At 49.1% G+C, this 12,828-nt stretch overlaps 1 protein-coding gene across 1 annotated transcript in view; it reads right to left on the bottom strand.

The window, feature by feature from the left end:
* The window catches only part of PTPRT (protein tyrosine phosphatase receptor type T), a 560,054-nt gene that overhangs the window by 36,138 nt on the left and 511,088 nt on the right, over positions 1-12,828 (bottom strand). Inside the window, exon 23 of the mRNA XM_054980796.1 lies at positions 12,511-12,665. Within this exon, the coding sequence (XP_054836771.1) occupies positions 12,511-12,665 (155 nt within the window). The remainder of the gene's footprint in view (positions 1-12,510; positions 12,666-12,828) is intronic.

The following is a 12,828-nucleotide window of genomic DNA, read 5'->3' on the forward strand; positions in this document are numbered from 1 at the left end:
TCCACGCTGCGCTCGGCTCGCCTCTTGAACAGTTTGTTTTTGGCGGGCTTCGCGGCGGCGGCGGCAGCGCAGCGCGCTGAAGCCTCTGGGGCTTGTGGGCTCTGTGGCCGTGTTCCCGCGGGAGAGGCCTTTTGCAGTCTCTTAGGAAACCCCTCTCCCTGCCCCGTAGTGTTTTGCGCGCTGGGGTGGTTTTGCGGCGCGTTTGGCAAACGGTTCTCTTTTGCCTCCTTCACCACAGGGGTTCTAGGTGGCTTTTGCTTGCCCGGCGGCCATTTTGTTCCCGGGTGGGCTGCTTTGACGGCAGCCATTTTGTGGAGCTGAGGCATCTGGGGGGCAATTCTTAGTTATACCTGGGGCCTCTGGGATTGGGGGTTGCCTCTTCGGGTGGCCAGAGTTAGCTTCCCTACTGGCATTCTAGGCTGGGTATTAGTATTGTTGATCAGCTTTTATATTGCTTCTGTTTTACTCTCTGGGGGTTGGCAGGCTTTTGTGGGTTGCATTGTTAGCCTGTTAGAAGGGGCATAAATAATAATTCTATAAAAAAAAAAAAAAAAAGATGCCACCTAAGAAAGGAGTGGGCACTTCTAAAGGGAAGCAGCCTGCAAAGCGGCCTCCCACTAAGCGCCCCCCCCTGCATTGTCCTCATCGGATGATGAGGGTGTTGATGGGGCTCAGCAGGAGATTTTGGCCCGCATAGCGGTGTTGGAGAGCAGTCGGGGAGTTTCCGCTGCTTCTGTTGGGGGTGCAAAGAGGCCTAGGTCCACTAGGGCATCTTCTCGCGTGGCTTTTCAGACAGAGGTTCTTAAACGTTTGTCTGCTCTTGAAGGTACTGCCAACCAAGGTCGGGATGATGCCAGCGGAGCTATAGAGCCGGGGGAGACAGACCTTCCTGGAGAGTCGGGTACTGACGATCAAGCTGGATCACAGGTGGCCCTGCCAGTGGCGGTAGCGGTTGATAACGCCTTGGGAGATGGTAAGTCGACTGTGACACACAACACAGCTGCCTGGCCTTCGGGTCAGTGTGGGCAGGCCTCACCTGCGGGCGGTGGCGCCCCTGGGCCTTACCCTTCTTGTAGTTACTGGCCTGCTGTGCCTGCGGGATCGCAGTCACCTTTGGAGCCATACGTTAGGCCAGGGCCGGGTCCTGCAGTGTCACATTTCTCAGTAGGGGCGTGGCCGCAGTGGGGTGCACCTGGCTGGCAAGCAAGTGGGGCTGCCATGCCGGCTGGTACCCAAGCTATGCCCAATGCTCAGCAATTTGTGCCTTCCTCAGCACAGGGCCTGGCTGGGCAGCCTAGCTGGTTCTCTGGTCCTGGTTTTCTCTGGCAGGGTCAGCCTTATGTTCAGACCCCTTATGGGTCTGTACCGTTCAGAGCTTTACCCTTTGGCGATACCGCCTTACCGTTGGGGGACCATTTGACCCCGTCCACTCGTGATAAGATATTAAAGGGAGAGTACATCGACGTCTTCACCCTTCTCTTCAGGGAACTGGAGAAGAAGGACAAGGAAGACTTAGATGACAGGGAGAAGGAAAGGTTAAAGCGTAGACGGGTGGATAGGACGTGGTTTAACTGGTTGCCGGGGTTCCTTATATATGCCGGGGTCCTGGCTAGGGCGCAGCCTTGGAGGGCAGCCTCCCTTATCCAGTACATGGATATAATTTACAAAGGCTATTCGGACTTCAGTGGTGCTGCATGGTTGCAGTACGATGAGGAGTTCCGAATGCGGGCTGCCATGAACCCCACTATCCCGTGGGACCAGATACACCAGCAGTTGTGGTTGCAGGTGATGTCACCTGCAAAGCCTAACTTTGGGGATAGGTCTGATAGTGGGCATTTGGTCCACAGGGCATCGACTTCTTCTGGCACCCGCGCCTCCGCGGGGCAGTCGGTTCAGACACGGCTGCTTTGCTGGGAGTTTGCCTCACAGGGTGTCTGTGCCAGGAAGTCTTGCCCTTATAAGCACGAATGCCCCATGTGCGCGGGGCCCCATGCTTTTACAGCCTGTCCCAGATCCAAGAAACGGGGTGGGGGTAGGCGCCCCTGGGGAGGCAACCAGCCTCCGTCTGGAAAAGGGTCCCAGCCCCATAAATCTGAGAATCCTCAGTGAGTTGTTGCTGGGTTACCCTCGGCGGGATGATGCGGTTTATTTGTTAAATGGGTTTATGTTTGGGTTCCGCATTCCGTTTCAGGGGCCACGGTCCTCATTCATGTCAACGAACCTCAGGTCTGTCGTTGGCATGGAAGGGGTGGTTAGGACCAAGATAGCACGGGAATGTGCGGCAGGCCGGGTTCTTGGCCCGTTTTCGGCCCCTCCTGTGCCATGCCTGCGTTTTTCCCCTTTGGGGGTGGTGCCCAAGAAGGCTGCGGGCGAGTATCGCCTGATTCACCACCTATCTTACCCGAAAGGGGCATCAGTGAATGATGCCATCCCCGATCATCTGTGCACGGTCCGCTATACGTCTTTTGACCAGGCTATGCAAGTGGTTAGGCGTTGTGGGGTTGGGGCAGAGTTGGCCAAATGCGACATAAAGTCAGCGTTTCGTCTGCTCCCCGTGCATCCAGATGACTTCGAGCTGCTGGGTTTTGCTTTTGAGGGCCAGTATTACATGGATCGGGCTTTGCCTATGGGCTGTTCGATCTCCTGTGCGGCCTTTGAACGGTTTAGCTCGTTCCTTGAATGGGCATTGCGTCAGCAGACGGGTTGTGGTGATACCAGTCATTATCTCGATGATTTTATCTTCGTTGGGAGGGCTGGCACAGGTCAGTGTGCGTGCTTGCTGAAAGGTTTTACTGACTTAGCTCAGCGTTTGGGTGTTCCTCTTGCTGAGGAGAAAACTGAGGGACCCTCGACAGTGCTGACCTACCTGGGGATTGAACTTGATACAGTTCAGCAAACCTTTAGGCTGCCTGAGGCGAAGGTGCATGACCTTCGTGGGCGTTTGGCCACCCTTAAGGAGAAGCACAAGGTGTCTCTTCTTGAACTGCAGCAGGTTGTGGGGCACCTTAATTTCGCTTGCAAGGCTGTTGCCCCGGGGAGGGCATTTCTTAGGCGTCTATGTGACGCCATGGCTTCCTTGAGGCTGCCACATCATAGGTTGCGCATATCTAGGGGCATCAGGGAGGATTTGGAGGTTTGGGAATCCTTTCTTAACTCGTTTAACGGGGTCACCTTTTGGAGGGAGGACCTACTGCTTGAGGCTGAACTCCAGGTCACTTCTGATGCCTCTGGCGCAACTGGCTTTGGTGTTTATTTTCGGGGGCACTGGTGCGCTGAAGAATGGCCAGTTGACTGGCATGATGGGGTTTTGGATAGGGATCTTACCTTTTTGGAATTTTTTCCAATTCTGGTAGCAATCTGGCTGTGGGGGGGTGAGTTGGCCAACCACACGGTGCACTTTTGGTGCGATAATTTGGCTGTGGTACAGGTGATTAACTCCCTCACTTCCAGATCGCCTAGAGTAATGAGATTGGTTAGGTTGTTCACGCTCCGGTGCCTCCGACTGAACATTTTGTTCTTGGCAAAACACGTTCCAGGGGTAAACAATGGATTGGCAGATGCTTTGTCTCGCCAACAGATGGAACGGTTTCGCCAACTTGCTCCCGAAGCCGATCTGCAGCCCTCCAGGATGCCAGAGGAGTTGTGGCACCTTGGGAACGTGAGGTTCAGCGTGCCATTTCGCTAGCCATTGCCCCCAGCACCCGGAGGTCCTATGACCGCGCCGTTCAGCAGTTTGTTACTTTTCGGCTTGGGGCGGGACTGCCCCAATTGTGGCCGATTCCAGTGGAGCACATACTGCGATTCTGTGTTGATCGTAGAGGTAAGGGTTGTGCTCCTAGAACAATCAGAGGTCAGCTGGCAGCCCTGGCGTTTGTCAGCAAGGCTCGCGGCTGGCAGGATTTTACGGGGGACTTTAGAGTCCGTAAAATGTTAGAAGGATGGGTGCGAGAGATGGGAGCTCAGGTAGATGATAGGGAGCCTATGTCCCCTGCCATTCTCAAGGGGTTGGGGGCTACGTGGGCTGATGTATGTAGTTCTGACTTTGAAGCCAAGCTCTTCCATGCAGCGGCTCTTATTGCCTTCTTTGGAGCCCTGCGGGTAAGTGAGTTGGTGGTTCAGTCAGCTAGGGACAACTCAAATCGGGCCTTGTTGGCCCGAGATGTTAAATTGGCTGGGGAGACGGTAGCAGTCACCATTAGGTGATCTAAGACGGATCAGCTGCGGAAGGGCTCGGTGGTGCAGCTGGGTGCTTGTGCTGATCGGGAGTTTTGTCCTGTGCTTGCGCTTAGAGCATACTTGGAAGCTCGAGGGGATGAGCCCGGGGTGTTGTTCATTCACAGTGACGGGGCTCCCCTTACTCGTTTTCAGTTCTGGGCAGTTACTGCACGGGCTCTCGCCAAGCTTGGGTTGGCAGGTTTTAGGTTTGGCACACACTCTTTTCGGATTGGAGCGGCCTCGACGGCCGCTGCAATGGGTTATTCTGGTCCAGCCATTCAGAAGGTAGGCCGTTGGAGGTCTTCGGCTTACAAGTCCTATGTGCGCCCCCTAACGGGGCCTTTATAGTCTTTTAACTGTTGTCTTTTCTTAGGTGCTGTGGCGCGTCGAGGAAGGTGCTCTATCCTTATCTGCGGGCACAGCTTCGTCTTTTGGGCCGCCCACCAGGCTAAGAGGACGGCGTTCGGGTCCCAGCTTGGCCTGAGCCAGTGGGCTACGGTGGAGTGGCAGGGCCGTCGAGGCCTGCGTTGGCCTGGTCTGCTTCCACTATTATTTGAAGGGAGGTGTGCCCCTCCACCTCATATTCTCGTCATTCACCTGGGGGGGAATGACTTGGGTTTGGTGAAGGGCAAGGCCCTGTCACTGCAGGCCCAGGCAGACTTGCGGTTGATAGGCAAGCGCTGGCCTGGTGTCTTAATCATTTGGTCCGATATTCTACCCAGGAGGGTTTGGCGGGAGGCCTTGGATGCTAAAGCTATAGAGGGAGCACGTTATAAGGCCAATAAGGCCTTACACAAGGCTTTGGAGAAGGGGTTGGGGGTTTATTTGCCCCACCCCGGTATAAGGGCTGCTCTGCCGGACCTCTACCGAGGTGACGGAGTTCATCTTTCTTTTAAAGGCAACAACATATTTTTAGATGACTTGCGGTGGGGATTGCTGGAGGCGTTACGCCATATTTGGGGCGTCGAGGCCTAAGCAGAGGCTTGACCTCGTCGGTGGCAGGTTAGAGTTGGGATTTGAGAGCGGGCCGGTGAGTACCCTTGGCACATCCTCATTGGTGGGGAGTGGGGGTCTGTCAGGAGCGGCTGCGGCCCTACGGCTCAGCTGCGAGGGCAGACTGCCTGGTGGGACCTCCCAGACAAGTCCTTATCCCAGGCTGTACGGCTTGGGGTGTTTGGAGCTTTATGGGGGGAACCATTCGCCTGGCCGGCCGGGCCCAAGCCATCTCTGTTGGATGGCTCGCACCCGGGGCAGTGGGTCTCGCCCAGGCAGGTTCAAGGAGAAGGTCCCATGGTGACCACTGGCTTGACCTGTACCGCTAGTTAGCTCCCCTTGTTGCCGCTGTTGAGGTTATGTTGTTGCTTTAATAAAGTAGCCCTTAGTACCCAAAACCTGTGTCTGCCTCTTTCTTCCAACTAGGGTATCAAGGAGGCAACCCCCAGCCGCGGCATAGCCGTTAAGGCTGGGTGCCTATTTTGATGCCCTGGAAGGAGATAGAGCAGAGCTCCCCTTCCAGGACCTGTGGGGTGGGCGGAGCTAGCCTGTTTAGGCGCGCTCCGCCCGTTTCCCCCTCAGTTGGTGCCTCGAGCTCGGCCCACCCTCCGCACCCTATAACAGGACAGGATTAGCCGGTCGCCTTCTTTGGGGCCAGGCAGGAATTTTTCCCCCTTTTGCAAATTGGCATGGGCATCTGGGGTTTTTCGCCTGCCTTGTTCTGTTGTGGGGGTTGTGGTAATTGGCAGGCGGTGCCGCAGCCTGTTAGGTTAGTGGCAGGTTAGAGTTGGGATTTGAGAGCGGGCCGGTGAGTACCCTTGGCACATCCTCATTGGTGGGGAGTGGGGGTCTGTCAGGAGCGGCTGCGGCCCTACGGCTCAGCTGCGAGGGCAGACTGCCTGGTGGGACCTCCCAGACAAGTCCTTATCCCAGGCTGTACGGCTTGGGGTGTTTGGAGCTTTATGGGGGGAACCATTCGCCTGGCCGGCCGGGCCCAAGCCATCTCTGTTGGATGGCTCGCACCCGGGGCAGTGGGTCTCGCCCAGGCAGGTTCAAGGAGAAGGTCCCATGGTGACCACTGGCTTGACCTGTACCGCTAGTTAGCTCCCCTTGTTGCCGCTGTTGAGGTTATGTTGTTGCTTTAATAAAGTAGCCCTTAGTACCCAAAACCTGTGTCTGCCTCTTTCTTCCAACTAGGGTATCAATGACACTGGTAAAAATCCCAGCAGGAAATGAAATGTCCCCCACCAGTCCTCGTGGGTCCCCCATTTTTTGTATTTGGCTGAACATATATTTGTCTCCAAATATAATATGTGTTCCATCTGTGCCTTCTACTCTGAGCCTCCAACTGCTCAGAAAGTAGAAAGTCTTCCTCCCCCGCCCCCCAATGGCTAGAGAAACTTCAGACATGGGAAATGCTAACAAAGCAAGGAGATAGGAATGGCTATGAATTAATGGACCAGATTAATCAACAACTAGGAGAGAAGAAGACATTTTTCATTTGAATAATCTTAATGAATAAATGGCATTTTCTCTCTCCTCTCTTTCTGCTTTCAAAATTTTAACAAATAGCTATAAGTTTTCTATATTTAGAGGAGCGCTGCACTTCATAAATACTGAATGACAATGTTATCATCCAGTGAAGAATTTTGTAATTAATTACTACTTAGAGCTGGCCATTTAAATTTAAAAATGGATAAACAAAAGAGTAAATGTCATCCAATCATTAACATTAGGAAGAAGAGAACCATCATCTTTTATTCTCTGGACTACGGCATCTGGATCTTAAGATGTGGAACTACCTGCAGCTAGGGCAGAGTCCTGCTTACTTCAAAAACACTGTTTCAGTTGGAGGTAACTGCCATGCCTAATTCAAACTTGGCACTTTTTATGGGCACACTGTACATGCTCAGTGGAAGACTTCCGATTTGGCACAATACTGCTTCAATGACTATGGGTCAAACAGAATGAGTACATCTGTTTTGCACACTGCTTTTAAAGAAAGTTTGAAACTGGGAATCTTCATAGTAAAATATTAAGTTTGAAATGCTGGAAGACAACAAAATGCTTACTATCAAATAGCAAATGTTTAAAAGAGCAGATATCGGTCAGCACCTAGCTATGGGTCTTTTGAACTGATATGGAAATGATAAATACAGAATTAATATCCGAACATTACTGAATTCTTGGGAGTAATCCAGATTTGTTATAGGTAGGACCCCTATATCTAGAGACTCAAAAAGGCTTAAAATGTCGTGAAAGGGAAAGGTAGGTACTGCCACCTCAGTTTTAATACAAAGTGAGGTTTTCAGGTACCCTTTTGAAATAAGATTAATCCTAAAGGCAGACATGCTGACCAGCTAACATCATTTCAGATTCTGGACATATAACAAAAGGTCAATGTTTGTAACAGAGAAAAACAAATATTACAGAAGACTAATAGGGTTTAGGACAATACCCAATACATCAAAGAGAACAATCTCATCTTCTGCCTGAGTTAATCATAATTGCAAACCTTCTCCTGTATCTGGACCTCAACAAACCTGTAAGTAATGATCCAATCATCGTGTTTAATCATTACTTCATTTCATTTCATTATTTGCTTCATTTATACTCTGACTTTTTCCACAATGAGGACCCAATTGGGCTTACATTATTCTCCTGTCCTACATTTTAGTCTCACAACCCTGTGAGGTAGGTTAGGCTGAGAAGTTGTGACTCACCAAAACACACCCAGCAAGTTTCCCTTGCACAGGGAAGATCTGAACATGAGTTTTATAAAAACCAGTTAACACGTTAACCATCATGCCACCCTTTTTAGAACAATGATCAAATTGATGTATTGTCGAAGGCTTTCACGGCCGGAGAACGATGGTTGTTGGGGGTTTTCCGGGCTGTATTGCCGTGGTCTTGGCATTGTAGTTCCTGACGTTTCGCCAGCAGCTGTGGCTGGCATCTTCAGAGGTGTAGCACCAAGAGACAGAGATCTCTCAGTGTCACAGTGTGGAAAAGATGTAGGTCATTTGTATCTACTCAGGAGGGGTGGGGTTGAGCTGAGTCATTCTGTAAGAGTTTCCCAGGGTGTGGAATGCTAATGGCGGGAGGCTTCACTGTATCCTGAGGAGGTTCTTTTGCATATGGATTGGTGCTTGATGTGCTAATCTTCTCTGCAGGGCTATTGTCGGGTGTGGAGTGTTTTGTTGGCCTGGTGTTTTTCAGAACTGGAGCCCATGCTCTGTTCATTCTTAAGGTTTCTTCTTTCCTGTTGAAGTTTTGCTTATGCTTGTGAATTTCAATGGCTTCCCTGTGCAGTCTGACAAAGTAGTTGGAAGTGTTGTCCAGTATTTTGGTGTCCTGGAATAAGATACTGTGCCCTGTTTGAGTTAGGCTATGTTCAGCCACTGCTGATTTTTCAGGCTGTCCAAGTCTGCAGTGTCTTTCATGTTCTTTTATTCTTGTCTGGATGCTACGCTTTGTGGTCCCGATGTAAACTTGTCCACAGCTGCAGGGTATACGGTATACTCCTGCAGAGGTGAGGGGGTCTCTGCTGTCTTTTGCTGATCGTAGCATCTGTTGTATTTTTCGGGTGGGTCTGAATACTGCTTGAAGGTTATGCTTTTCCATAAGCTTCCCCATCTGATCAGTAATTCCTTTGATATATGGCAAAAACACTTTTCCTGTAGGTGACTGTTTTTCCTTGGTTGTTTGATTCATCCTGGGTTTGATTGCTCTTCGGATTTCATTTCTGGAGTAGCCATTTGCCTGAAGTGCGTGGTTTAGATGATTAATTTCCTCATTGAGAAAGCGCGGCTCACATATCCGTCTTGCACGATCCACTAATGTTTTCATTATGCCTCTTTTCTGTCGGGGGTGGTGATTGGAGTTTTTGTGTAAGTACCGATCAGTGTGAGTTGGTTTCCTGTAGACCTTGTGACCTAACTGAAAGTTTGCTTTGCGGATGACCAAGGTATCCAGGAATGAGAGTTTTCCCTCACTTTCTTTCTCCATTGTGAATTGTATGTTCAGGTGGATGTTGTTGAGATGATTCAAAAACTCCCTCAATTCTTCCTCCCCATGGCTCCAAATGATGAATGTATCATCCACAAACCGGAACCATACACTGGGTTTGTGGGGTGCTGATTCTAGAGCTGTTTTTTCAAAAAGTTCCATGTAGAAGTTTGCTATAACTGGGCTGAGTGGGCTCCCCATGGCCACCCCATCCATCTGTTCATAGAATTCGTTGTCCCATTGGAAGTAACTGGTTGTCAGACAATGATGGAATAAGGCTGTTACATCCTCTGGGAAAATCTGATTAATCAGTGCAATAGTGTCTTTTACTGGAACCTTGGTAAACAGGGAGTTTTTGAATCATCTCAACAACATCCACCTGAACATACAATTCACAATGGAGAAAGAAAGTGAGGGAAAACTCTCATTCCTGGATACCTTGGTCATCCGCAAAGCAAACTTTCAGTTAGGTCACAAGGTCTATAGGAAACCAACTCACACTGATTGGTACTTACACAAAAACTCCAATCACCACCCCCGACAGAAAAGAGGCATAATGAAAACATTAGTGGATCGTGCAAGACGGATATGTGAGCCGCGCTTTCTCAATGAGGAAATTAATCATCTAAACCACGCACTTCAGGCAAATGGCTACTCCAGAAATGAAATCCGAAGAGCAATCAAACCCAGGATGAATCAAACAACCAAGGAAAAACAGTCACCTACAGGAAAAGTGTTTTTGCCATATATCAAAGGAATTACTGATCAGACGGGGAAGCTTATGGAAAAGCATAACCTTCAAGCAGTATTCAGACCCACCCGAAAAATACAACAGATGCTACGATCAGCAAAAGACAGCAGAGACCCCCTCACCTCTGCAGGAGTATACCGTATACCCTGCAGCTGTGGACAAGTTTACATCGGGACCACAAAGCGTAGCATCCAGACAAGAATAAAAGAACATGAAAGACACTGCAGACTTGGACAGCCTGAAAAATCAGCAGTGGCTGAACATAGCCTAACTCAAACAGGGCACAGTATCTTATTCCAGGACACCAAAATACTGGACAACACTTCCAACTACTTTGTCAGACTGCACAGGGAAGCCATTGAAATTCACAAGCATAAGCAAAACTTCAACAGGAAAGAAGAAACCTTAAGAATGAACAGAGCATGGGCTCCAGTTCTGAAAAACACCAGGCCAACAAAACACTCCACACCCGACAATAGCCCTGCAGAGAAGATTAGCACATCAAGCACCAATCCATATGCAAAAGAACCTCCTCAGGATACAGTGAAGCCTCCCGCCATTAGCATTCCACACCCTGGGAAACTCTTACAGAATGACTCAGCTCAACCCCACCCCTCCTGAGTAGATACAAATGACCTACATCTTTTCCACACTGTGACACTGAGAGATCTCTGTCTCTTGGTGCTACACCTCTGAAGATGCCAGCCACAGCTGCTGGCGAAACGTCAGGAACTACAATGCCAAGACCACGGCAATACAGCCCGGAAAACCCCCAACAACCATCAATGATCAAATTCTTTTTATAGGAAAACACCATATCAGTCTGCAATCTTGTGTATATAAAGATTCCCAAAGTCCCTTGGTGCAAACAGAAGCCCTGCCTACATGTTAAAGTGAATGTATGTACACCCTGCATGTATCATGCTATGTCTATTTGTACAAAAGAGCCAATGCACATTCACTTTACAAATGCAACCAGGGATCAGTACCTGATTAAATTTGGGGTTTAAACTAGAGATGGGCACGAACATAAAAAAAAGCCACAAACAGCTCAATTTGCTGTTCACGAACAAGCTGTTTGTGAGGCCCCATTCTAAACGAACAGGTGGTTGTTGCAAGCCTCGTTCGTTGCTGTTCGTTGCTGTTCCTCAAGCCAGACAGTCTGGCACCTGCAATCAATTCCCTTGGCAACTTAGGCAGGGATTGTCTGAACTGTATCTGAACTCCTGCTGTTGCCCTGGAAACCCCAATCTAAGCCCAATTTAGCTTGATAGGCAGGTGTTCCTTTCAAGTGTGGAGCTCCAAATTTGTTACAAGGGACCAAAGAGCAGGGGGGAGGGGGGCTCCCAGCTCTGGCTTAGTTTGCAGACAGTGGAGAGGGAGAGAGTTCCTGCTAGCATTTTGCTAGAGAGAGTGCATTGGAGCTTGAATTTTCTTTGTGTGTGGTGGGATAGGGATCTATCCCTTTAAGTTCCAGGGCTGCTGCCAGGCTCTCGGCCAAGCTATTATTTATTATGGGTACCTTTCCTGCTGCCTGCTCAGGTAAGGTTTCTGGGAGTAGGGATCTTGACTTGGATGGTGGCTGGAGGAGAACCTGCTGGGCCCCACAAACAGCCAACCACTAACATGTTCGTTAACAGGGCCATGTTTGTGGTTGTTCATGAGTCCCTGTTCATGGATGGCAATGAACAACGAACATCGTGTTCATTTTTTTTCTGTTCGTGCCCATCTCTAGTTTAAACCACACATTCAGTTTTACATGTGTTGAATGTAACATGAGAATAAGTCATCACATGTAAAAAGAAAGATCATGCTGTACATAGATTGTATGTGTGTTCACTATAACTTGTGAACAGGACAAGAGTCAGCATGGCACAGATGGTAGACTGAGGGCAGGGGGATTCAAGTTCTCACTTGGCCATAAAGCTTGTTGTGTGTGACCTTGAACCAGTCATTCTCATCTTAACTTATCTATCAGAGTTGTTGTGGGGATAAAATGGAGAAGGGGAGAACCATGTATTCCATCCTGTGGTCCTTGGAGTAAAGGTGGCATAAAATGTAACAATAAAAATAAAACATAAATAAACAGACAAATGGACTTTTAGAATAATTGGGCTTTAAACCCTTTTTTAAAGTGCAATGGCTACATTACCAGTTTAGGACCTTTGTGTCCAAATCATGCTAGCTTTTATGATCACTTGTATTCAGTGGTCAGTGTACCAAAGATCTGAGTAGATTATATAATAATATATAATAAGCACTTTGTACTTCACTTACACAGAAGGGGCCAGGAAAGATGACTCCTAGTTCCTTGTTTTCGATTGTTCTCTGTTTATATTACACTGTACCCTGGATAACAAAAATTAATCTGGAGCAGGATAAAGGAAGCAAATGCAAGCTGATATGTGAAGGAACCTGTTGCAGAGATTCTTGCTCCTGTAATTCTCTAGAAAAAGGTAGCAGAATGTCTGCTGGGTTAGGAAAGCCAGTACAACTGATGAAAAAGAACTGAAAGAAATGACAGGGAGAAACAATGTGTATACCTGCAGTGCACAACAATAGGCCCTGCCTCTGGTGGATTGAGGAACTTCACTTGTCGAACAAAGCCCAAAAGGCCTGTGGCATAACAAGGAACTCCGTGGTCCGGCCAGCTGGTGAAGTGGAACTGTCGAATCTCTCGGATCTCATGGTAGCCTTTCTGAGGAAATAAAATGACCTCTCTTTTTCTCCATAACAATGTGTTCACAACAGTGTTAATAACTGCATTGTTATTTCTGTGCCCACTCTGTTAATTTCATTCATATCTCCCCCACCCCCTTGACATTAGCTATACACACGTGTTTTGATAAAACACAGGACAA

This window comes from Eublepharis macularius, chromosome 5 (genome assembly GCF_028583425.1).
Source record: "Eublepharis macularius isolate TG4126 chromosome 5, MPM_Emac_v1.0, whole genome shotgun sequence".
In the NCBI taxonomy this organism is placed as follows: domain Eukaryota; kingdom Metazoa; phylum Chordata; class Lepidosauria; order Squamata; family Eublepharidae; genus Eublepharis; species Eublepharis macularius.